General features: G+C 42.2%; 1 protein-coding gene across 1 annotated transcript in view; it reads left to right on the plus strand.

Annotated features, from left to right (window-relative positions):
- The window catches only part of tmem178b (transmembrane protein 178B), a 116061-nt gene that overhangs the window by 47073 nt on the left and 43757 nt on the right, over nucleotides 1-25231 (plus strand). Inside the window, exon 3 of the mRNA XM_035146845.2 lies at nucleotides 13723-13836. Coding sequence (XP_035002736.1) covers nucleotides 13723-13836 — 114 coding nt within the window. The remainder of the gene's footprint in view (nucleotides 1-13722; nucleotides 13837-25231) is intronic.

Raw genomic sequence — 25231 nt, forward strand, 5'->3', positions numbered from 1 at the left:
ATGGGTTTGACTGTGGGAGGATACGGACAGAGGTAAAATAACAGACAGCTGGTGTTAGTGAATACAGAATGGTCTGGCTGTATAGGATGAACCCGGCCTTTTCCCTCCAGCCTCCAGCCCCCATCTGCCTCCGCGCATCATCCCAGCTGGGTGGGTGCAGCATCAGGATGCCTGTACCGCTGTCTCCCCCCCCCGCCTGCTCTCCATTCTAATCTCGTGGGTCTGGGTGTGGGTGCAGGGAGGAGGGCCAGAGGGAGCGATGAAGTGGGTCACGCAAAAATGAGGCCATGTAGAGCTTGAACTGCAGCAGGACCTCCCATCTGGCGGGGAGCTGCCCAACCTACAGTATCTGCCATGGGCACAAATGAAACAGGCCGAGGCAGCTGGCTCAGGTTTCCCCCCGGGGATGTTCTCCAATCCGAGTACAGTATTCACCACAGTGCCAATGATGATGTTATTCAAATCTTTGTTTTTTTCTCCCCATAATTCATTAAGTCAACTTAGGAGAATTGAAACCTTCTTAAATAATTTAGCACGTATGTATTCTGATTCAGAAAGTCTGCTGCTTCAGTTTCTATACTGCCAAGTCTCTAAAATGGGAGATTGATGAGCTCTGTGATAATAAAGTTAAGAGTAAAGAGCTCAGTATCATTGCTCAGAAATGGAAGGACCCAAATGCACAAGTTTACAGTAACAGGGACCAGTGAAAGTACTTTTATAGACCTCAAATACATTTGACAATTATGGTGCACAGAAAGGGGAGCGAACTGTTATTCAGCGAGCTCAGAATGGATCAATTACTGTATCATGAATTACAAAATCACAATATACCAAGACAGTGAAAGGAAGAAAAGTTTTTAAATGTTTTTATTATACCATATACTTAAAAACCTTTACTGTCGTGAACAAGTGTGTCTATATTCCCTGAATGTAGAGTGCAATGTACTGCTGCCAGTAAAAGATTCTGCTTTTCTTCTCTTGTACATACATATTTATGTCAAGGAACACAAGTATTTTATGACTACACTGTTATTCAATAAGCTATTTCAATACGAAAAGTCAAATCCTACTGTTACATAATCAAACAAAATGTTTTTCACTTTTTTAAATCCTGCTTCAAAATGTGATTAAAGTAACACAACAAAATTTAGGGAAATCCTCCTTTTTTTCTGTCTCACCCAGATCCAGATGAGCAGATCACACTTTCTGCTGCAGCCAAATCCCAACCATGTGATTAGCAAGAATGTTTAGAATTTAGCAAGAATAAGTGGCCTCATGTAACCTATCTTAATTTTAATTTAGTTTTTACAGCCCGACAATTGAACGCATAATAAAGAACATCTATGCAGTACAACCATGAAACATCTTGGGACCATAATCCGTTGACCAATGGCCAATCGTAATCCTAATACTAGGAACAACTGGGAAAGCGTCCAATCTACGTCCTTTACATGTTGGGACTCGTGTATTCCACATGTCCAAACCCGAAAACTGAGGAATGACTTTCTGTAGCATCTTTAAAGTAGTTGTCTCTGGGGATAGTGACAACACGTTTAACTGCAGTAGCCTCTATTTCGTGGTAGCTTCCAATTAGAGATATTCAAGTGGAAAAAATACTTTTTGTCTCCACTTAGTGTAGCGTGACCAAACGCTACATTGCTGTACTCCATTTTCCCTTGTGGTGGTTCAGAAGTTATTTGTTGTATTTGGCATTTCACCCAAAGCCCGTGATTACTCTCAGCGATATTTTAAACGTCCATGCAAATGTTTGTCTAATTATTTATTTCTCCATTGTCCTTGTTTGACCACCAGAATGTTGTGGTGAGCGAAAAATTCATGGTTTTAGCAAACAAGACCATGACCAACACTTGTTTTAGGAAAGGTTAATACTGTGGTCATGATTACAACCCAGCAAACCTTGTTGGATTAAAACTGGATGTGAATTACAGCCTAACCCTCTCCAATCTCTGCTCCCTCTTTTCTACACGTACTTCCTGCGTTGGTGCTAAGACAGATGTTCCAGGCTGATCTTAAGGATCAGTAAGGGTCGGGTATGAGCCGGTCCTTGAACTATTGAACTCTAGTGTATTTTGTCCACCTTAGAGTGTTGCAGCTGGCTCTCTTCTATGAAAGCTGGCTCTACAGTGTGAGTAGTTCCATGTACATGTTCCATGTGCAAGTAAAAAAGTAAATATCATATGAGCGCACAAATAAATGACTCTGAGGTGCCCATTTTGGAAAAATACACAGATTTGCTAACCTCTTTCTAACTAGGAAACTCCAGTTTAACATACAAAGTATTTAGAAGCTTTTTAATTTCAACCGATGCAGATAAATGGAATAACATCTATAACAACCTTTCAAAAATTAGTGTTAAATGTACACAATTCTTGATTTGTTGGAATGTGTATTGTCAGGATTACAGTGTCTGTGCTACTAAATGCATTCTTCACCTGTCTCTATACTAAATGCTTAGAAATTATTTGATATACATTTTTTCAGCCATTTATGAGATTGACTTTAGTTCCTTCCTTGGTGATACTTCACCGAAATAGCCACGGGGAAGTAAGAAGAAAAATCTCTATGTACATCACAACCCTTCATCTTTATTATTAAGACAGCGCGGAGCTAAACACACATTTAAAATTAAGCTTTCACCAAAGGTCAAGCACGATCGCTCAAGGAGGAGATTAGGCTGAGTCCCTCGCTACTGCCCAGTCAATCGGAAGTCTCTGAGCCAAAAATACTCCCCTAGCAAGAAAATCCTCCAAACAGTATGGATACAATATACTCATATGGGAAGGGATGCATATACACACAGACACACACACAGGTTCAGTCCTTCAGTGGAATCACTTCTACTTGCAATCGCTCTACAAACAGTGTCTGGCTGAGAGAAGTTTGCAGAACCCTGAAGGGCAATTTGGCTTAAACGAGGTAGAACTCCATTTGGGGGAGCAAAATGCCTCCATCTCAGGGCTGGGAGGATTGCTTCTGTTTAATAGCACCTTGTTCCTGGGCATGATGGTGCCTGTGTTCGTGCCATCTCCATGAATCCTACCTGTTCTTTGAGTGTCTCTCTCCACTCTCTGCTTGGGTGTACAATCGCAGGGCTCTCCTGTAAGTCAGAACATGGTGGAGTTTTGGTGTTTCCACTCAATTATATTCCTCCGTCCTTTATCTCCGCACTTTGTTCTATGCAGTGGCCATTGTGGTACGAGAGGAGGAGGAGAGGGAGAAGGGTTGGGGTCCAGGTGAAGCTAAGACAGATCTGGAAGCGAGGCTCCGTCAGATAGCAGCAATGTTCACGTATGCTGAGCTTTGGCTTGGCGCATCCTATTATTCAGTGGAATGACTTTCCCTTATCTATGGGTGGGAATGTCAGACTCTCCTTTCTTTGACCTGTTTTCTTTCCCAGTGAGGCGATTGCTCCCTTTTTCTCCAGTGAGTGGAAATCTACCTGTGTGGTGGAGTGAATCCCCATCACCTGAACCCCCCTGAGGTTCTCCTGTTGGCAGCCATTCCGCCGCACCTCTCAGAAAAGCAGTGCTGAATAATCGCCCCATGGAAAAAAGTTATTTGAGTTGATTTAGCTTTGTCTGGAAAAAACGTAAACTCTCCGTTCATGACTGGAACTTGGCAGAGGACTACGGGACTTGGCCCTCTCATCGAGCTCTGCCCCGAAGGATTACACTTTCATCAGCACACCCAGACTTTCTGGCCACAGTGGAGGACTTGCCGTGGTGTTCAGGAACCACGTTGTGTGTCGCCTGGTGAACGCCGGGTCGTCCTCTTCATGTGTAACTTCAAATAATTAAAGTCGGATGCACTAATCCTTTCTTTTTTTTCACTGTGTTTTTTTTTATCCACCGACCACACGGCCTGAACTGATCATTTTTTAACTGAATCCACCGATTTTTTTCCCGACTCCCTCCTTAAGCCTCCCAGATTTCATTGCCGCTGATTTTTTTTATGTTGATGTTAGCGACAGTTTTAGCCCCAAATCTATTAATATTACAGAGTCTGTAATCTCTCTCAGCATATGTTTGACTCACAGCTGAGGGCACAGTCTTGGTTTTGCTCTTGGTATGAATATTGATTCCTTACTTCCTGAGGAGCGATATTCCATTAAATTTGTCATCTGCTTCCCTTACACTGCCACAATATCTTTTTGCTCTCACATCCAAAAGCCGGCTTTTGATACGGCGGACCACCACAACTTGGCTGATAGGCCTGAGCAGTGAGTTTTTGAAAAACTACACTTTGGAAGGCGTGTGTATTAATCTCTGCTTTAGTGACTCAAAGGCCATTTGTGTGTGGACGAGAGGCTCAACGAGAGAAAAGTTTGTGTGTGTTGAATAATGCCCCAAGGCTCAGTCCTTGACACATTCAAATTAGCCCCAAAATACAAGCTGGGAATGCTGAAATATCTGACCCTTTTTTGTCGTCTCCAAAATAATTGATGGTCTCGTGTCTCTCAGTTAAATCATTCATAGAAATCTATAGTTGTAAATATGGACCAGGCTCTGACTCATCTGGACCCAAAGTGTTTGATTAGTTTCTCATTTTCCCAGCAGAGGAACCTTTGCAAAGCTCAAGCCCATTGCATTCCGAGCGGATATTGAAATGTTAATTCTTTTATTTCATCACATCTCGACTATTGCTGCCACCTTTTCATCTGTCTCAGTAAAACGGTTTATTCACAAGTCGTCCAAAATGCTTTTGACCCAGGTCCTCCGAAAAGGTCACACGTGACAGCAATTTGAATTGCTCTTCACCGGCTCCTCATTAAATTCCGAATCCAAATGAAATCCACGTATCTAAATCTCCCATAGAGCTTCAGATGGTCGGGATCCTGCTGCCTCCCTTACACTCTGCTGCAGTCCTCTTCTGGCCAGGGGGTTTTCTGACTGTTCCTCCTATTGGGGAATGCACATTTGAGGCTCAAGACCCCCGTGTCTATGTTTTGCATCACTTTGCCTCATGGATTGTTTTCTGTATTTTTTATAAAGTACATTTTTGCTGATATTATTTCCTCCGTTAAGCACTTTGTGAAGTGGTGTTGGCCTAATATTGTGTCAAATGTCTGCAGTGCAAGTACATTGTCAAGGTTCAATGGGGCTTCTCCGTGCACTCATTTGATTAAATACATTGTTTGTTTAATGTATATATTTATGTATAAATTTAACTTTATTTAATCACATCACATCAGGTATACTATTTGATTCAGTCACACTAATTCAACATGATAGAAAACACTCCCTTAAAAGTCACCCTTTACATTAAACTGAACTTAAATATGTAATTGAGTCAACATTTTCCTGAGTGTGTGTAGAGCAGCTGGAGGCCAAGGAGAGTAACACTTAATGATTCAGGATACTGGATGTATCACACAAGCCTGGCATCAGGTTACTCCTCTTCCTCCTTCTCCACTCTTTTATCACACAGCACTACATCCTTCTTTGTGAGGCTCCCAATCCATGTGGATTTGCACATTTATAAGAAATAACTACAATTCAATACGCATATCTTTTCAAAAAGATTCAAAAATGATGTTATGCTACATATAGTGCACCACTGCATCACAGGTGTGTGCGTGGAAGGGAAACGGTTATTTTAAGTTATGTGTAATGTAACCTGCTAACTCACTATACAGGGGATCATATTGCAGTGAAAAGGCAGGGCTGCTTCTCAAGACTTTTTCCAGATTCAGTTTGACTTAACGACAGGAATCCCCCCCGACTGTCCAGCAAAACGCTGACACACTCATGTATGTTGCTCTCAATTATCAACACGCTCCTACAGCAGCATAAAGCTTTCTAAGCCAAGTCGGAAAACTCTAACAGAGAACCCCTCTCATTGAAATTCACTTTTTATGTTTAACGCACATGTGGTGTTTTCGTACGATGCAATAAGACACGAAAACGTTAACAACCGCATTTGCATCGTGGAACTGCAATGAACCAAGCCATGGTTTTATATGTCACGAATCGAACTAACCTGCATCATTTGTGGTAGTGGGGTTTCCCGTATGATTTCAACATAGCTGTTACCTCCAGGTATAACTATCTGTGTCCTGCAAGTTATGTTTGCTCAAGACGCATAGAAAGAGCAACACAATATAAGCTGTTTGATACTGTGGGCAACACAACAGTTGTACATAAAATACAAACCAACCATCGACTTATAAGTGACCCCGTGCAGTGTGTTTTTCTTCTCGGGTTCAAATATGACTTACTCTTTGCCATGATGTAGTGTAGGAGAGGATTGTGTGTTTGATAAGCAGGGTTGGAGCTGCAGGCGAGCGGCGGAGGGGTGGGTGGAGATAGATACCAGGGGGTTAGCTGCATATTCACGGCCCATTTTGGACCATTACCAGTGCGGTGATGTTAAGTAACCAGTTACCAGCACGGACAAAAGGAAGCACGGAAGAGAGAAAGGTGTGGACTCCCATCCAAGCCATTAAATCAAACCTTCACCCTCAATCTGTTCCTGTGTGTTTGCCAGACGTACGGCTGCTGCTGCTCCAGAATCCTGCTCATTGCTTCACGAAGCTGTCGACTCGTCGCCTTTTCAGCCAAAATATTTTTGAGCGAAATACAAAATGTCCTTCTCCACAGGCAAATATTTGTAAATAGTCCGGACTAGGCTGCTGATTATTGCATTTGACACGTTTTAGGTTATTTTTATAAGCGCTGCGTGGAGCCTCATCCCTCTATAAATATTTAAACAGGGGAGACTGGATTACCTGAGGCCAGAATACATATGAGGGAATGTACTCTAACAGCAGAGCCAAATGGGTTCATGGAATGTGCTTTTGACAAGAATGGCTGATTGGATTTTTGCACATATACTGGGAAATAATCTACCTGCAGAAAAGGTTCTGGGTTCCAACCTGCCTTCATGTGTGGAGTTTGGAAGATCTGTGCCTGCATCGTACTCCGGCTTCCTCCAACATTCAAAAGACATGGACTGGTGAAGTGACTCCAAATTGCCTGTAGGTGTGATTGTGAATGTGGCCTCCTCAAAGGATAAGCGGTATAGCAAATGAAAGGATGGATTATACTTATATTTATTATAGCCCTAATTACATGCAAATTGGATCATTATTCCTACTAGGAATGTGGAGGATCGTGGCATTTGAGCTGCTGTGAAAAATGTGTGTAGGAAGTCTCGAGTCGCACTGATCGTAGCTTAATGGTGATCAAACATTAAAAAAAACAGCAGTGGTACTAACATTTATTTTAGAACAAGAATAGCACTCAGTGGACACATGCCTTCGTCGACACATTCAATCAGGCTGTTAAAGTTAAAGAAATTCCTGGATCCCCTCCTTTGTCTGGGTTTGTGCCAACATTGAATGGGTTCTCTCTTGGCCCAGGTCCCATCCTTCTGCCGTGTTACGTGGAAATACTTTCAGTGGTCGTGGGAATAGTTTTGTTCTTGACAAAAGATCAAACGGAGAAAAGGACAGGGGTGAAAACATAATAAAATAAACTATAAAATCATGAAAAAGAAACCGAGAGGTCATTAAATACTACTTGACGAAATAAAATCTTAATCTTAACCCCATGGGTGGACATAGCTGCTCGTAGATCTCAGCGATGCTGTGCAATGTTGTGATTGATCTGCAAAATGAGCTGATCAATACTGAAATCACTTATGAGTGGTCTCCTCCCGGCCAATATGAGATCATCTCATTGTGAGACGAGCTGCTGACAGATCCTCCTCCAGGCCTGACACTCAGGTGTATCCCTGCTATCTGACACCCGAGTTCCCTGTGGGGGGGATAGACCCTGCTGCTCCTGAGAGATGAATGTTGCATGCAGGACGTCACTGTAGATTGACACTGTAGTGGGAAATGAATACATAGTAGGTTAGTTGGTTATGCAATAGTGCCTTTTTCCCATTGCTATATGGGGACTGCATGTAAAAGTGTGATTTATGCAGGGTTTATTCTGGACTCCAGTAGACACCTCTGAGATGAGTTGATATGAATTCTCAGCCAACACGACAGAAACAACGTCCTTGTGATAGACGTCTTTTGCCCACTTTTAAGCTCCATTCTTACTCGTCTACCTTCTCAATATGGCAGCAAAATGCATCACGTTGTAGAAATACTTCGTACTCTCCAGTACTCTTGTTGCTGATAATCATAATATCATGAATGTAATTACAATGCACAGTGATGACTTTATTAATAAGCTATTGTCTTAGGATGGATATAAGTAACTTGGTGAAGACATGGGGTGCCAAAACAATGTTAAATAATAGGCAGGTTACTGTGAATTTTACTGCCACCACCTCATTTTTTCTTTCCTCACCAGAGAATATTTCTCTATTTTGGGGTTATCCCTTTTCTCTGGAGCCAAACTATCAAGATTATTTTTGCCTTTATTTACTTGGTAGGACAGTGGACAGCATGTGTGCAATGCAAAGAGAGTATTAAACCACAGACACACGCAAAGGGTCGGGTCAGAACTGACCTTGCAGCCGCTGCTGGAGGACTCAAGTCTCCCCAAACTATCAAGCTTGCATGCAAGATAACAAAAGTCCACCTTGCTGTGACATGTATTATATATTTTTTTAATTTTAGGTAGTAGAACGTGTTGGGTCGGTCCATAAAAAGCCATTTGATCATTCATAGAGTGTTCGTATCAAAGGTCTGAAGCGATAGAAAAAGACAAGATGAGTTTGAAATCTGCTGTCTCAGAGACGTCAGTGAGGGAAATGGAACTACCAGTATAGATTTGTCTGCATTAGGAGGTTTTCTCCATCGAGGGTCTTTGGTCCCATGCATTAGGGGGAAAACGTTCTATTTGTCAGGTTGAAGGATTCTTGCCACTGATAAGAGGAAATGTTTTGTTTTTTTCGCATTCGTCTGCTCAAAACCCTCTCGACTTAATGGACTCTGACCACTTGTCAGGTCCACTCTTTGAATCGAAGTACACATTCATCAAAACATTCCGCCCAGCGTATGATAGGACGGCTGTTCTCGCATAACGGACGGCCGAGTAGTATTGATCACCTGAATGCAAATGTTTATGAGAACGAGCACTAATTAAAGCCCATTCTTGATTGTCTGTGCTGTATTTTCCGTCCACACTGCAGCCAATGAACCCTACAACTCCAGTGCACATAATATTGTACTGTACCCTCTTGTGGCGTCTTTAATACCTGTCTGTGAGCAGTAGGCGAGCGCTGGTGTGCTGCCTTCAAATTAGTTGGTTCCGTAATAGAAGCCCAGCGCCGTGTTGCTCTGATGAGTCTTTTTGCCGGGGTCATCGGTTTTATTGGCCTATTTGAAATCCCTCCAGGTCTCAGAGGCTTCCTTCAAACATCAGGAAAATCCACAGCAGCCCCATGACTCTACTGCACAAGACAGATCCCTGCGAGCCACCTTTCTGCTCATGCTGTAACACCAACAGAAATTGTTGTTCTAAAGCCAGCGGGATCGCACAGTTAGGATCAACTTCAAACGCTTCACTGGGGGAAACGGCTCTGAGGTAACCTGAGATGACTTGTGGGAGCCTGAAGGAAATTCCATCGCCGAGTACATGAATTACACAGTATATGCATTACGCAGGAAGACCAGTGATTAATCTGTGCTGCATTTCGATGCCAGACACGAGGGAACGCGGGGCGAGGTTGGAACATTCAGTGGATGTTATTCCTGAATAGAAGCACCTTCCTGGAAACAGGAATGGAATGACATTTACCAGATGTACTGAGTTACCGCACAGATGTACCATCCAATTAAAGTCTCATCCTGGTGCAGCATCGTCATACAAACGATTATAGATTATTAAGATTTCAGATTTGTAATCGTATTTGTAATTATCCATCTGCTTCAGCACTGGTGAAGTCGCACAAATGTTTCAGAAGTTGTCTGTTGTGTTAATAAATAGTTTGGCATATTCTTAAGTATGTAGCGAAGTCCAGAAACAGTCGACTCTACGCAAGCATTGGCCCTGTGTGATCCAAGACGGTTTGAAACACTAGGTGGCGTTATGAGCCATGTTCGACCCATAAATGTGGATTTCTATTCTTCATACATTTGGTAATAAATTTGATATGAGACCTGCATAAATGTATCACATACACAGTCATATCATTTAGTTTACAGCTCAAAAACACATTTAAGCTAGCACTGTCTCTTTAACTGTACTTTCGTCCAGCTATGACGTACTTGTACTTGACAATGTTAATTTTATGAAAAAGAAAATGTGTTCAACTCCACTACATTTATACTACAGTATGTGGAAATACTGTATATACAGTTTTGTTATACATTAAAGAACCCCAGTGTGTAATAAAAAGATAGAAATAACAGTATTTTCAACTATAACTATAAATAACTCTATAATCATAATAATATAACTATAAAAGTAATAACCCTTTGGTAGTTTTGAATGAAATAAGGATCTAAATATGCACCACTGTGTAAATATACATTAACAAGGTGGTAGGCGGAAGAACTCCATAGCCATTCATTTGGGATTAGGTTCTCAGGCTTGAGCATCATGGAGCTGAGTGGTTGATGGACAGACTGACCAGCCCACTGCCAGACGGGGCTAAAAATAATCATGTATTGAGGTATTTGTTCATATCACATGCTGTCACCAGTTATAAAAACATAAAACCCCCAGGATTATACGAGAGTAATGTATGGAGCCTAAAGAGATTATTTACAAACTGCCATCTGTTAATATTTACAATTCCTCCCCAGTTTGTTGGGTTAGGGTTAGGACAGATAACAGCAAAGACAGTTAATACAATCCATATGTCTTCAGAATTTTAAGCTTTTATAAAGCTACGATATGCACGCGCCTTCACGCACCCCCCTCCGCTGCGTCACGTTCTGTCCAGATCTCACTTCAACCAGAGGGACGCCCCCCCGGCAGCTAACTTGAAGTCTCATTGTGAGAGGAGTGCTAGACCAGAGGTGTGATCACGTATTGATTGACAGCCATTAGCTCCCACCCCTGACTCTGGCCTCTTCTTATTGGTTGGAGTTGTGGAAAGTAAATATCTTAGAATGTCCAATGAATTAGGTGCAAATTTTAAGAAAGCCGTTCTTGCATCCTGTAACGTCAAGGATTATGAATCCAATTTACAGTATAATTGTGATTTGTATTAGTCATAATTCAGGATGTACACAGCTCCATCTCATGCACTGTATTTTCATCACACACACCGAGTCTCTGTGTGAGCGACTGGGCGCTGGGCACAGCACAGTTAAAGAGATAGTCATGAATGGGTAATTATCATTGTCTGTAATTGTGGTCTCCAGGGGGCGTGCATGTTAATGCCAGTGTGTGTGGTCGCGTTGTTGCGTTGTTGCCTTGTGCGTGTGTGCATGGCTGCAGGACAGAGGAGAGGCAGCGGAGTGTTATCCCCCGGTTGTCTCTGTCTGTGCAGTTCAAATCTAACGGGACTCCATAAATGCAATTTTCAGCGGGCCACACATGCTTGCCAGAAATAATTAGAGCGGACATGTGGCGTAATGTAATGGTGTCGAGAGGAAGCAGTGCTCTCCCTCCACCAGCCAGAAAATTACAGTCATGGTATGAACCAATTGTGTTTTCGCAGCCACTATTCTCACTTAGTGTTCATGCAGGGAAACACACCTACACAGGTCATTGAGAAGATAGTGGGGAACTAGAAAAGATAGAGATTAGATAAACAATTACACAATTTTTTACTCATAGGATAGTGGTGGAATAGAGAGTGGAGATTGTGAATATGATTTTGGCTGGGGTGGAAATGTGTGTGTGGATAAAAGCAAAATGTGAGGTGCAATAAGAACAGGCTGATAAATCATAATGCACACAGCATGTGACTTTAATGTCCACTGAAGCTTTGGTTCCACCAGAGAGAGCCCCCTTGTATTAATACATGAAATAAATAGCAAAATCAGCGAAGTGTAATGTCTTACATATTGATGTGATATGAAAATGTTCCTACATATTGAATAAGGGAGGTGAGCAAATACACACAGTGGATATTGTACAGATATGAAATGGCCTTTCACCACATTTAACATTCTGCTCGATAGGAGAAAACCCTCAGAGTCCAAGTGTACACTGGTTTTCCATAACCTTCAAATCTATTAACATGTAATATGAAACAGAAAACATCCACATGTCTGAAACAACACGTAATCATAGTAAGATGATAGTATATTCAATAAAACTCAACAAGGGCAACAAGTTAGAGTTTCAGCATTCATTGTAGCACCGATCAATTAAGTACTTTTGGGACGAGTCAGTCGATACTGAGTCTCATGCTAAGTAAAGCGGTCCACATCTGAGTTGTCAGGCAGCAGTGACTCTCTTCTGTCCTCCGTCTGCCACTAAAAATTGTTAATTAGTCTGGAGTGCCCCCGTTATTGTTCCGTCTACGTGCCCGCGTGTGTCCAGCCTCCGCGACAAAGCCAAACCCGACATGAGCTCGTCCGGCGATGTCTGTGCTTCGAGTATGTCATCGTGAAACTTTCCTCCATGTGAATTCAAGACTCTGTTTCGAAAGGTCGAAACCAGATTAAACGACAAAACAGATTCTTTGTTGTTGTCGACCCACCTGTTTATAGCAACCACTGTAGAGCTGTACCGCTATCAAACAACTGCTGGATCCACTACAATCCAATTTTGCGCAGACTTCCTTTTGCTTTATAAGATCGATCTTAATAGAGTTGGTGGTCGCTGACTTTTCATCTAGCACAAGCATGTGGTTCACATACGTGTTTCTGAGTGTAACATTGTCATGTTGTTATGGGAGTTGACACATTTAGGAACTTCTAGCCTTCTGTGACCATCATTAAGTCAATATTTTAAATTGTCCAGTAGCTGATTTGAAATTCCTGCATCTTCGGTTGTACTTCAGCTTGGTTACCGCTTGTTATCATAGGTTAACATGACAAACTAACATGGTGAACATGGTAAAGAATTCAAACTGCACCACATCAGCATGTTTTCTTTATCATTATGAACATGTTAGCATAGTGACCTTAGACCATATAGCGCAAAGCAACGCTGTGTGAGTCGCCGCGGTGATGGCAAAAACTGCGGAAAGTGGTTAACGCGTGTCGGAATAGAGAGAAGAGGATTTTAGGGAACAGGACTGCATTATTCACACGGCCACAAGAGGTCACTTATCAGGAATACAGCAGGTCCTTTCAGGAAAAACGTCTCGAACCATTGTAGTTCAGTATCTCTGCACCCCGGCGCGTCTCCATTAATTCAGACACGTCCGTGCCTGTCAGTACATCGTCAGTGAAATATGTTGCGCGCAGAAATCCCACACACATTACCAGGCCAGGGGACTCTTGGAGACGTTCGTAATTACTCGCTGAATGGTTCCCTTGACTGATTAGTTAATAGCTTTTGAAGAACTCATTGTTTCTCTGACAGCCATTGTGTCAGACTTGTAGATAATAGAAATGTATGTTGAAAGTGTTCCGTCAGCGTTGACACAATGGGGTATAATACAACGGCAGATTGCCATTGTTTTAGGGAAGATGAGTGATTTGCCAGTGTCTGGGTATTTAATTAATAACTGCCGACATGGCCTCTCCAGCTGAATCATGCCTCTGCAGAACAATGTTATCTCCACTTCCTGCTCTGTGTCATCACCGTGGATGTTATGTAATGACCCGTGAGTCATGTAGTTTCTATATTTGAAAAGATTTTTTTTTTTTAAATGTCTTTTTTCCCTCTGCAGGTTCCATCGCAAGGTGCTCCTACATCAAATATCACTACTCCTCAGCTACGATACCCAAAAATCTCTCCAACAACATCACCAAGACGATAAGGCAGGACGAGTGGCACGCCCTCCGTAAGTCTCCTACTTTTCTTTCTCTTTCCTCTACGACTACATATCATTTTATTTTTGTAGGTAAATGCTTTATCTTATTTCACTATCCAAAGGAGTGTGAATATTTTAATAGAAAGTACAGTGGAAGATAAATAGAAATACACCACACGGGCCGGAGAATTATTCAGGTTGCTGCTCTACTTTCTTTCCTTCCTTGAGCTGACGGTGCCGGCTATTAATGTAGCAGCATTCAACAGCAAAGGTATTAAAAAGCCAGACAATTTCAATGTGATTAAAGCTAGGCAGAAGCACTGAAGTGCTGAAGCCTTCATTTTTATCGGACCTGTTTGTTTTTCACAGTTAGACTCCACTGGTGTGGACTAAAAGCAACAAAGGGTTCTCCTGGGCAGGCTCTGTGTGAAGTCAAGCAAACAGCCTTTCCTGTTTGGTGCAATCATTTTAAGCATTAGGTCATTCTGCTCTAAATGATCAATGATTTTTGTTTATTAGTCACTTTAGGCCTTTTTGCCCGAGAAACAGCCACTTCTGGGTATATAATGGAACGTGCATTGTGTTGTAGTTTACTGAGGATAATTGCTCCTGAACTTTTGAAATTGAATTCCCATGATGCTTTTGGAGTTCATGGTCCTGAGAGGATGAATGCTGTCTTTCTTATTTCCATGAATCCAGGGGTTTTTGTTTAACTACTTTCTGTCAGTAATGCCATCAGGTTACATTCATCCTTCCAATACCTGTTAATGAAGGGTTGTTGGGGTACATACAGTATGCAGTAGATACCAGTCATGGTTTCCAGGGGTTGGACCATGTTGATCTCATCAGGTTGTAATGAGCGTTTAACTTTGTATGACTTTAAACATATTGTCAACACCAACCTGGAAACTGTGTGCGCATAAAATCTGTCCCCAGATGATGAGCGATATATGTCAATTTAACAGGTTTATCGATTTGTCAGAGTAAAGACCCCCCCCATCAGTGGGTTCAGCCCAAAACTCTCATCATCTGTGGTGATGATAAAGACTCAAGTCTCTACGTTAGGCTGTGATCTAGTTTGAGCTCCGCTAACTGCATATTTGTCCAGTAAGTCGTGGGCCTGGGGAGAATACACTCAGCAACTGTAGAGCTCCATCTCCACGGTGCTGTTTGCCTGTTAGATTATACCAGCATGGGTATGAGTGCTGTTAGCGGGGAGTCGATCTACTTTTAGGATACCTGCCATTCAATGAGCCGTTCCTCTGGGCATCTTGGAGCTCTTCGGTCGCCCCGGCTACTGAGCCGAGTGGTAAACACACTCTGACCTCAAACTGTCACTGGCTAGTCCTTGGCTGTCAGGTGACAGGGTTGGGAAGAGCTCTCCTCAGCTCTAAACCGCAGAGGACTGTTCTGCTGTCGGTTTCCCTCTGTCTTCCTCCCTTGAAACAGTCTGTCCTACAAAACTGGAGAGGAAAACATTTTTTTTTTTCGGAGGCTATTTGAGAGCATAAACAGGGTAGGATAATACTGCGTTGTATTGTTAACTAAAGTTATAAATGTATATACATATATATAATATAATTCAATCAGTTTTTCCAGTTTTTGGACACAGGTAAATAAACAGACAGGAACGAGGAAGACCTCATGGAAAACAGATACATATATACAATCAAAACATGATACATGTATGAATCATCAGTCATAGACCTCTCGATAGAGGTCTTTTAATCTACAAATTTGTTCGATCCCCAGAAGGGGTCAGGTCGCCAGAAGTCGCCACAGAGTGAACACTGTTCAGGCTTCGGGGTGAAATCCTTCCACTACATCAAGCCGTCCTGTCCGCTTGGTGAAGATGTCTGTGACGATCAAGTGTTGGCACAAACTGCCTTAGCTCGGGGGGATGGCTTGACTTGTTTACTATAATACGTGAATGTTTCTGTCACCCTGAATCCTGATCAAAAATCGGGCAGGTCAGTAAGGCATTGCTTGAAAGTCTGTATGAAGACAAAAAAAAAAGAACAAATAGTGGAATATTTGGATTGAACAGCCAAATATGATTGGACTGATGAAATCAGGTAGTCAGGTACTGCACTAATACACACACACATGTTTGTACGTCTATCTTAGTGAGGACACTCATTGGCATAGTGCATTCCCTAGCCCCTTACCCTAAACCTAACCCTAACCTAAACCTAATTCTAACCCTAACCCTAAAACCAAGTCTCCAAAAATGTCCTCACTCTGTAGGTTGTAGGCTGAAAATGTTCCTCACAAAAATATCTGTACAAATAGACAAACACAAACACACACACACACACACACACACAAATTAGGGTAAGGGGTTGCATGTTGCATGGTTTCAGGTTTAGTGCTTACTCCAGCATTTCCTGCACGCAACCAAGTTGAATATATCCCATTTACCCTCCTCTGAAACAGACATGCCGGAGCCAGAACCACTGTTGCGTGACTAGTGATGAGAAATACAATATGCTCTCTGCAGTCGAAAGCAGATCAGTAATATATTGCGCCGTGTTTTTTTTCTTTCCCCCTAATCCAAATGTGGTAAATCAGTGAATTGAATCTATCAGTTTGACAGTTTATGGCATTACATTAGGCATATTCAGCTCTGACGAGTTTCCCACCAGGAGATCATCGACCCCAAATAATCTCCCCCGTGGATTGGCTTTTTATTTCTAGCCAAGGACGAATGACATCACATTTATTGGACTGGATAAGAGAGCCGGTGCCGTGGATGCACGTGCTCCGAAAATGTTTGGCTCACTCACTGCCGTTTCCTGCTTTCGTCTTGGCTCATATGCATGGGGAATGGGAAGGGGTGTGTTTCTTTGCCATCTCGGTAAGCTGAGGAAAACACATAGCTTATATTTATGGCGAGTCAGAGATGTTTAATGTCCTTATTACCCGGCCTATCCACACACCATCTCCGTGGGAGATAACTCCTCTCGTCTAATCGATGGCCTGTCACTGTGGGTATGAAAACGAAAAAATAGAAATAGCAAAAGTGTGAATAAACAAAGCCCCTGTCCACTGAGTAAGCATCCCTCACGACCAAATCAATAGCAGGCTCCGGCACAGCTCGGACCGACCCACGGAACACAAATCAAGTTCGCCCGGTGACAGTCGGCTTCGAATGAGTCCATGAGTCCAGGGTCTGACTGCAGATGCTGTACATTGTGCAATGCATCACATTGTACATGGAAATTACAGTCCTGTGCTCTCGCCTGTCACCTTTCACCGATGAAGAACCTGAAGATGATTCATACGTTTCTAAAGTCTCTTGGTCAGAGAGAAAACTATGCCACTAAAAGTATTTTGACCGAGAATGGGTGAATGATTGATTTAGAGCACAACCACAGAGATAGTGTTATGTAACAGCCTTGGGATAGGGTAGCTAAATTGTGAATGGATTATCATGCTTACTGTTAATCATGGACACTTACCTGTCATTAAACATACTTTATTGTTTGTGTTTTGGACCAATATGTGTTTCCAGATTCTGTATTACATATCTGTATTTTAACTATGGACAAAAAGGCACTGCAACAGAGGAAAATAAAATTATAGTTCTGAGTACGACTATCACAACTACTTTGTTTTACTCAGAACTTCTGACGAAAAGTCAGTGCAGTCCAGAGCAACATAACGCGCGCGTGTGTGTGTGTGTGTGTGTGTGTGTGTGTGTGTGTGTGTGTGTGTGTGTGTGTGTGTGTGTGTGTGTGGAGAAAGGTTCCTTGCACCGCAGTCCAGACCAATGGAGCAAACTTTAGTCCAACCATGAGACATCTTAGTCCAGATCAAACCGAACCATCGTTTGCAAAGTGAAATATTTTTGGGGATAGTCCGACTTCCAGAGTGATTGCAGGAAGTTAAAAACATCAATAAACAATAGAAGGAGAAAAACGAAACTTGTAGTCTTTGCACAGACGTTAATTTAGCTGCTACTAATACCATAATAACATAGCCGCTGCAACAAAATGAACGAAGTGAACGGGATTATTTGTTTTCTCTATTCAAACAGGAAGACTCCTTTTTACAGTGTCCTTTAATCAAAAAAGTGAATGTTTACAACATCCAAAGTGGCACCACTCCAACGTCAGACGCACAACGTCTACAAACCAATCATCTTCAAGTGTAGTTAGACGCAGCCCACTTAGGGGATCATGACAGGAAGGACTTTTGAAATTTGTGCCAGATAAGTTGGTCTGATCTGATTTTGCGACCACATGAGACCACCTGAGCTGCTGACTCATGACTGCATGTCAGCAAGAAAGCGTTTTCCGGTTGTAATTCCGTATTACAGTGTATTCCATCATTTGGTGTAGACCACATTGTGACATAGCTACGTGTTAGCAGTAAAGACTGTGTGCATCAAAAGGCCAGATTCAATTATACTTTTTCAACATGAGACATAACTTTTTGAGTCATTCTATCTCGCCTCGTGCAGCCAGCCTCAGAAAGTGGCAGATTTTTTTTTTTTTTTTTTACAGATTATATTTTTAGTGTTTGGTCAGCAGGCAGAGTTTTAATAGTTTGCTGTTCAACTTCAGAGATGCCCCCCCGACTAAATCCACCCACACTGCCTCGGGCCTTGTATGCATTAAGTAAGAATGACAACCTAGTCTCCACTTTTCATGAAGTGTGTGAAATTGCACTTGGACAGGCCCTGACAATTTCTCCCACTCCCATTGCATAGTAGACTTGAGGAACCAGGGGGGGGGCATTGACACACTTCAAAGTCTCAGAGATGAACATGATACTCATTTGTTTCTGTCAGTCAAAAAAAAAAAAAACTGCAGCGACTTGCAGCGGCACCCGCGAAGCCTGGAACCGAAACCCCCCTTTTTCTATTACTGCAGAACATCAAAGGCACAGCGCAGAGTACACAGCATCCCCTCTCCCACCCCGTTCTCTGTCACAGATGCAGATAGCAGCAGAGGGTGCGTACATTTTTTTGACGCTGGCTTTTTAGAGAGGACAGGATGGAAGGAGTTTTTCTCATACTGCAGCTTAGGGATTTTGTTACTTCAAAAGAAAGCATAAATTGTGAGCTGGGGGAAAGCTGTCAGTGAGCGACAGGCTAATCCAAGGTAGCAGCTAAAGGTTGTGGCTGAAGCTAATTGTTCACCGAGCGGCCACACCCACTCAGTCTCACCGCGCAGATACGGCGGCTACGGTTTGTAGATTAATGCGCCGAGCGGGTCTGCATGGAGATGACAGGGATTTATCTCAATGAGAAGCACTGACTCACCGCTGTTTAAAAGCTGCACAGGGCCACTGCTTTCATCCGGTTAAGCTGACACGGTAGATTCTTCACCCGCAACCTCTTTTACAATCAGTTTCCCTCTCCCACACAAACAAACAGAATGTCGTCCGTCCGTCGGCCTGTTTGTTTTACGATCGGGGGTGAAGGTGTCCCTCAGCAGTTTGCCTGGGCAGCAGTAAGGGTTGGGGTTAAGTAAACCTTGGCCACCAGTCTGAGTCCCCCCCGATGAAACTGGGACGTTTCTGTCAAAAAGTACGAGTAAAGATGTCCACGTGTGGAAATGGACCCTGATTAACCTTGTAGACTCTTGGGAGCAGAATCTGTGAAGTCTTAATGATGACATTTTTCATTTTGAGGTAAGGATTTCTGGAACTTGAATTTGACATGAAAGGGTCCGTTAACTTATCGTGGTTGGTCCCACAGAGACTTGGCATGTTTTGTTTGGAGGCGTGACATTTTAAAGATGTGGGCATTTACCAAGGAATGGAAGGTCAAACAAACACACACCATTGAGAGGCATTGTGTGGAGACACTCTATCTGTCTTTCATAATAACTCCGTTCAGTATGCCTGGAATTGATAAGAAACTTAAAATTGATATATATATTTCATGTGTGTGAGATACATTGGAGAAGCAGCCAAAAATCTACTTTCTAGGAAAAGACATAGTGACTTATTGGCAGCTTGAGCAGAATCACACATTGGTAGCCGCTGTGGGCGTGTTCATGTTAGTGCATGTAGTATTTGCCCCCCCTCCTAACCCCAGTGATCACTATCTGTGCTACTAGTTGTGTGTTTATGGGCTAATTTCACTTCACAACACACATAGACTGTATAAGCAACACATTTCTGAGAACAGCATGGGGCATCTGCTTTGGTCCAAGATGCTGTAGCTAATACAAGACGTAGTGGCAGTGGATACAGTTTATATAACCATTAAGGATTTTACATTCAATGTAAAAAAAAATCACCAAAAACCAGACTATAAATTGCAACTAAAAGTTATTCTAAATGTGTAATATCTCATGCCTCATGCCTCGTTCAATGAAGATTTCATTCACGTTCCAACGTGCTCATCAGCTTTAACCATATTTCATATGTCACATCTGAAGAATTCTTGAGATGTGGACTGAGGTGATAATGAAAGCCCCCCATCTCCCTGACAGCCCCTGTGAGTTTCCTTTATCAAAAACCGAACCCATACCTGTTGAACCCCACTGAACAAATGTCAAGCAGAGAGAGAAAAGAAGTGAAACAGCAGTAGTTTTATCTGTTCCATATTTAACACGAGGGCCCTGTGTTCATTTTGAACATTTTGTCTGTGTGTGTGTGTGTGTGTGTGTGTGTGTGTGTGTGTGTGTTATGAGTGTTTGTGTGTAATGGAAGGGGGGGTAGGATCAGTATTTCTCTAAAAAATTCTTCAAATGTCTTGCCAGGGGGCATGACTTTGATGCGAGGCAGATCGAATGATCAGAAGCGTATGAACGGTGCAAACAGCTGCAGAATAGTTGGAAGGCATATTGTTGGCTCGGACAGAGTGGAGCAGTTTCCCTCTGCCTCCAGCCTTTGAGGTGCACTAAGCTAATGACCTCCCAGACCTGCAGCGCATCCATACTGGACACAGGGATGACGACAAACAAGATTACCAAAAATTGGTCGGCTGTTTTTTTTTTTTTTGAGGGTGTGTTAGTCATATACAATAGAGACTGTTTGACAGTTTTCAGATTTTCATTTCCTGTTGTAAAACTGTAAAACAGATCATGGCACGGAATTCATTACAAAGAAAATTGTAATGATCGTATTTGTTTACACAGGGAATAGGGTAAAACTTTAAAATATATACATTTTACATGATGTTTTACATGTTTGTTGCTCTGATCTTAAAGATATATTATGGATGCAAGGGTGTAATCCACTTTAATCTGTTAAAAGGTTTCTTTATTTAAGAAATGAAATTATGATATATACAGAGCTGTCATATGTTTTAGAAAGGTTTCAAGTTGGTTTTGGTTGTAATCCGTCATAGTGGTTTGGGTTTTATCGCGAGTATGAAGCACGCCGATGAGTTGATGGATGTTTTCTTACTGAAGTGCTGTTTAAAGACCAGAGGAAGAGGAGCCACCCTTACGACACAGTGGCTAATGGGGATCTATAGTAAACTTAAATCGCGGCAACATCTATAAACCTAAGGATCGATAAACTTCCACACACTTACGAGCAGGTGCATATACGGATTCTGCGTCTACACTGGATCATTTGTGTAACGGACAACTTTATTACTTTCAGCAAATCTCCACTGGTGAGGTTATTGCTGGAAGTTCTCACTTTAGGTCCCGTAAGTGGCCCATTACTTTCCTTTCACAGCAGAAGTTTACACATAGAGATTTGTTGCCTGATGTGTTAAGCTGAGTGCAACCTTGTTAATCCACTGATTAAGAAAATGAATATACCATATACTCAATGTCCAGTAGTGATGGAGAAACACATTTTCAGATCTTACTTTGTTATTTTTTCTATTTTAACCATACTCACGTCATCGATCCTGTACATTGAACTTGGGATGCTCTTAGCCAATATTTGAAGTTGAGGTATTCCAGTCGTTACTAGTGACATGATGCTAATATACCGCTGCATATTAAACTAAAATTGGCACTGACGGAGCCCACCGGGGTTACAGCTTGTCAGCCCGGAGGGAGAAACGTGTCCATCACCACCTACACTGTCTAAAGTAAGCTGAGTTTGTAGCACTCAGGTTGTAATGCCTCAATCTCCATCTCCGACAGTCATTATATACAATTCATGGGAGAAGATTAAAGGTTTTGTCAGTATCTGACTTTTGCATGTGAGCCTGTGGCTATTTCCGAGAAGTTGTGTGCCCCCATAACCCCCCAAAAAACTGTCATTTAGTTGTTGTCTGCCCCTTTTCTGCACTGTGTAAACATGAAAGGTATATATATCACATTTATGATTTAATGTAGCACAGAGCAAGGAAAACTAATGGAATGAAAAGAAGGCAGAAAGAAGCTGATAGGAGTCAAACCTGGGGAGTTTCATCCTGTAATCTTTTAGGTCTCTGATACTTTTTATTCTTATTCATAAAACGTATAAATCTACATATGCTGTAACAATTTGCATTGAAAAACCAACAGTAAATCCTGTGTGGCCTTGCATCTTAGATATGTTTGCACTTTAACTTCTTATCACATTTGACATAAACTGCATCAATTTCATTTTAAACCTTATCTTGGAAGAATCAGCGTATGGACGAACAGTGCAGCTCCACAGTACAGTCAACTTTGTCTTTTGGACGATGCAGGTTTCTCCTCACAGGGAACATTTGCAGATAATGTGCTGTATGTTCGTACTCGATGAGAGAACGGTTACAACATGCAATTAAAAGACTCTCATTGAGCTGCTGTAAATAACATCCTCTGTCACCTGGCTGAAGGAAACATTCATTCCAATCACCTTGACAGGGCTGAGTGTTGAATCGTCAAAAAACGTTTCCTGCATCTTCTCCTCTCGTCTGACGTGACGTTAAAGGAATTATGCTAAGCAGCAGGTAATTACGGTGATAATAATTAGAGGAGAAATCATATGGTGCCATATTTAGACACGGCGAAGGTTCTGCTCATGGGCACGACAAGTATTGCTCACAGTCTCACGCACAAAAGTATGAAGTAGATCTGGAGGTGCAGCGCAGATACAGCAGCAGACATTGCAATGGATTAGTTTGCTCTGGTTGTGAATGAGTGATGGGAAGTACAATCAGGCCTAATTAGCAGGGAGGAAACTCTGCAGAAACACATAGCTGGCAGTCCTGGATGCACCTCATTAACCTGATGTGCTTCAGGCACAACGCATTAGAGGAAATCTGTTGTGTCCGGCCATGTAACCTCAGCGCCCCGCAGGCCCAGTGATTCATCGCTGCTCCTCTGCCGGAGACCTCAGTGCGGAGGGAAGAACGGTGAACTGTCTCAATCCAGCAGAACAACCACTGGAGCTCAAATGGAAAGCTGACCAGTAGGCACGCTCTGGAGGCTGGTCTTTGTCAAAGCTTCATGTGCTCCATACATTGATTTATTTGCTCAGTAATGGACACTGCATACTTCTTTAAGGAAACATGTTGTGAAGGGCTTAAGGGGTCAAAAATACTCCTTCACTTTAAAACAAATTTTCTTAAAACTCTTGTTGACAAATATTTGTAACCCTCCGGTATGTTTTTTTTTAATGCATGCTGCTCCAGGGAGCTTCTGGTTTCTGTACAATTTCAAATAATCAAAAAATCGGACCCCTAAAATATCCTTAATGATCATCAAGTCTGCATACATGTTTTGAAATGTCTACACTACAGAATAATTTCGGTAAAAAAGTGAATAAGGAGGTTAGTAGGCCTGCACCCTGCCTGTTGAAGATTCAAATCATCTGTCAGAGAACTCTCAGTCGACCGAGTCTCTTTCAAGTGGGCATTCATTTTTGCATTCATTCAGACATCTTGGTCCTCAGAAGCAGCTGCAGAGTGAGAGTTTTCACACTGGTCTTATTCCACAACATCCAGTTGTACTGTCTGATCATTGAAGATTTCTGGGATGGGACATGGAGCTAAAAGGCCCGGACCCAGTTTCTACAGTTCCTGAGTCCTAATATAAAACAGTCTCTGGCTTATATTTCACATCTAGTGGCTGCAAAAAAGTGATGGACATTTCCGGACACAAACCTATCATTAGCAAAGCTAGCACTAATTAACTCTGAGAGATAACTTTGCTTGTTCCCTACATTACGTTGTCACTGTCACCCTGAACATTTTCCAAAGATCATCTGGAGATCTGTCAGTTGAACAAAACATTGCTTGATAGTTGATTTGGAAAAAGGGAGTCAAACATTTTACAGCCTCTCTAAATTAATGGAAACCAACAGCTTCAAGTGTTAAATTGAATCATGACGTGCAAAAGTGGGAATAGGTTCCCTGTACAAGCAACGTATTACACAACCTCTAGTTGGCGCTATAGTAATTATATCTGGAGGAAAGAAGGAAGTCAGGTAACATATAGAGCAATAAATATATAGAGCGAAACAGTCCATATTAGGAGGAGGTTGTAACCATGACAACAATGGTCTTCTCATCTGAAGGAAGTACTTATTTTAGACCAAAACAAAAATCTGTTCCCAAAAGTCTCCTAATCAAACTGCGACCCTTCCACATGTTTATTACTGTTATAATCATGATGAAGGTCCAGTAAGCCTGCTCCTAGTTCACTCATACAGGTCTTATTATTATTATTATTATGTCTGCCACTAGTGCTCTCCCCCATAATCTACACTGCTTATCCTTTGAGGGTTTCAGGGGCCGAGGGCCGATCCCAGCTGACATTGAGTGAGAGGTGAGTTACACCCTGGACAGGTTGGCCAGGGAGGGCTAGATACACTCTAATGGCTCATGTTATTATTACCATGACTGCAAAGGTGGTGATATTTTTAGCTGCTTCTGTGTAATTGGAATTTTGAATGACTTATACTTGCAGTTGAGTGTTTTTACAGTGTGTCATTGACAAAGCTCCATCACTGATCACCGACTTATGGTGCATTCAGTTGTTGTAAGAGCTCCGCTGTGGTAAAATGAAACCCAATACATAAACATGAACCTGTCAGCGATGTGCATTAAAACACTCTTTATTATTTAGAAAAGGATCTGTATCACCATACCGACAATAAAGTGACAGCAGTAAGACCTTTCTCTGGTAGGTCACAGGGAGTCACATTAACAGACATTGATTTTCTCTGAGATCTCTGGATCATTTGCATGAACAAAATTACATCCCTGCCGCAACATTTGTCTCCCAGCTGGTCCCCACCAGCGTCCCTGTCCCCTGCTCCGCTGTTACCGCACCTTGTTCAGTGAGGTCTCATTCTGTCTGTGCAGAAGAGCTACTGAGGTCCTGAGTAAAAAGTTCAGCCTTAATCTTCACAGCCAGGTCAATTGCTGCACTGCTCCTCACTCCGTAGCTTTCTGACGAAATTGTTCACTGTGCAGACTCGGCTATGCTTCACCACTGACAATGCAGGGATTTCGAAAAAAGGACTAAATTGCCAAACCTTATTTCCAAAAGTGACCACCACAAAACAGATTATTGTTGTGTTGATG

Source organism: Hippoglossus stenolepis, chromosome 22, assembly GCF_022539355.2.
Source record: "Hippoglossus stenolepis isolate QCI-W04-F060 chromosome 22, HSTE1.2, whole genome shotgun sequence".
In the NCBI taxonomy this organism is placed as follows: domain Eukaryota; kingdom Metazoa; phylum Chordata; class Actinopteri; order Pleuronectiformes; family Pleuronectidae; genus Hippoglossus; species Hippoglossus stenolepis.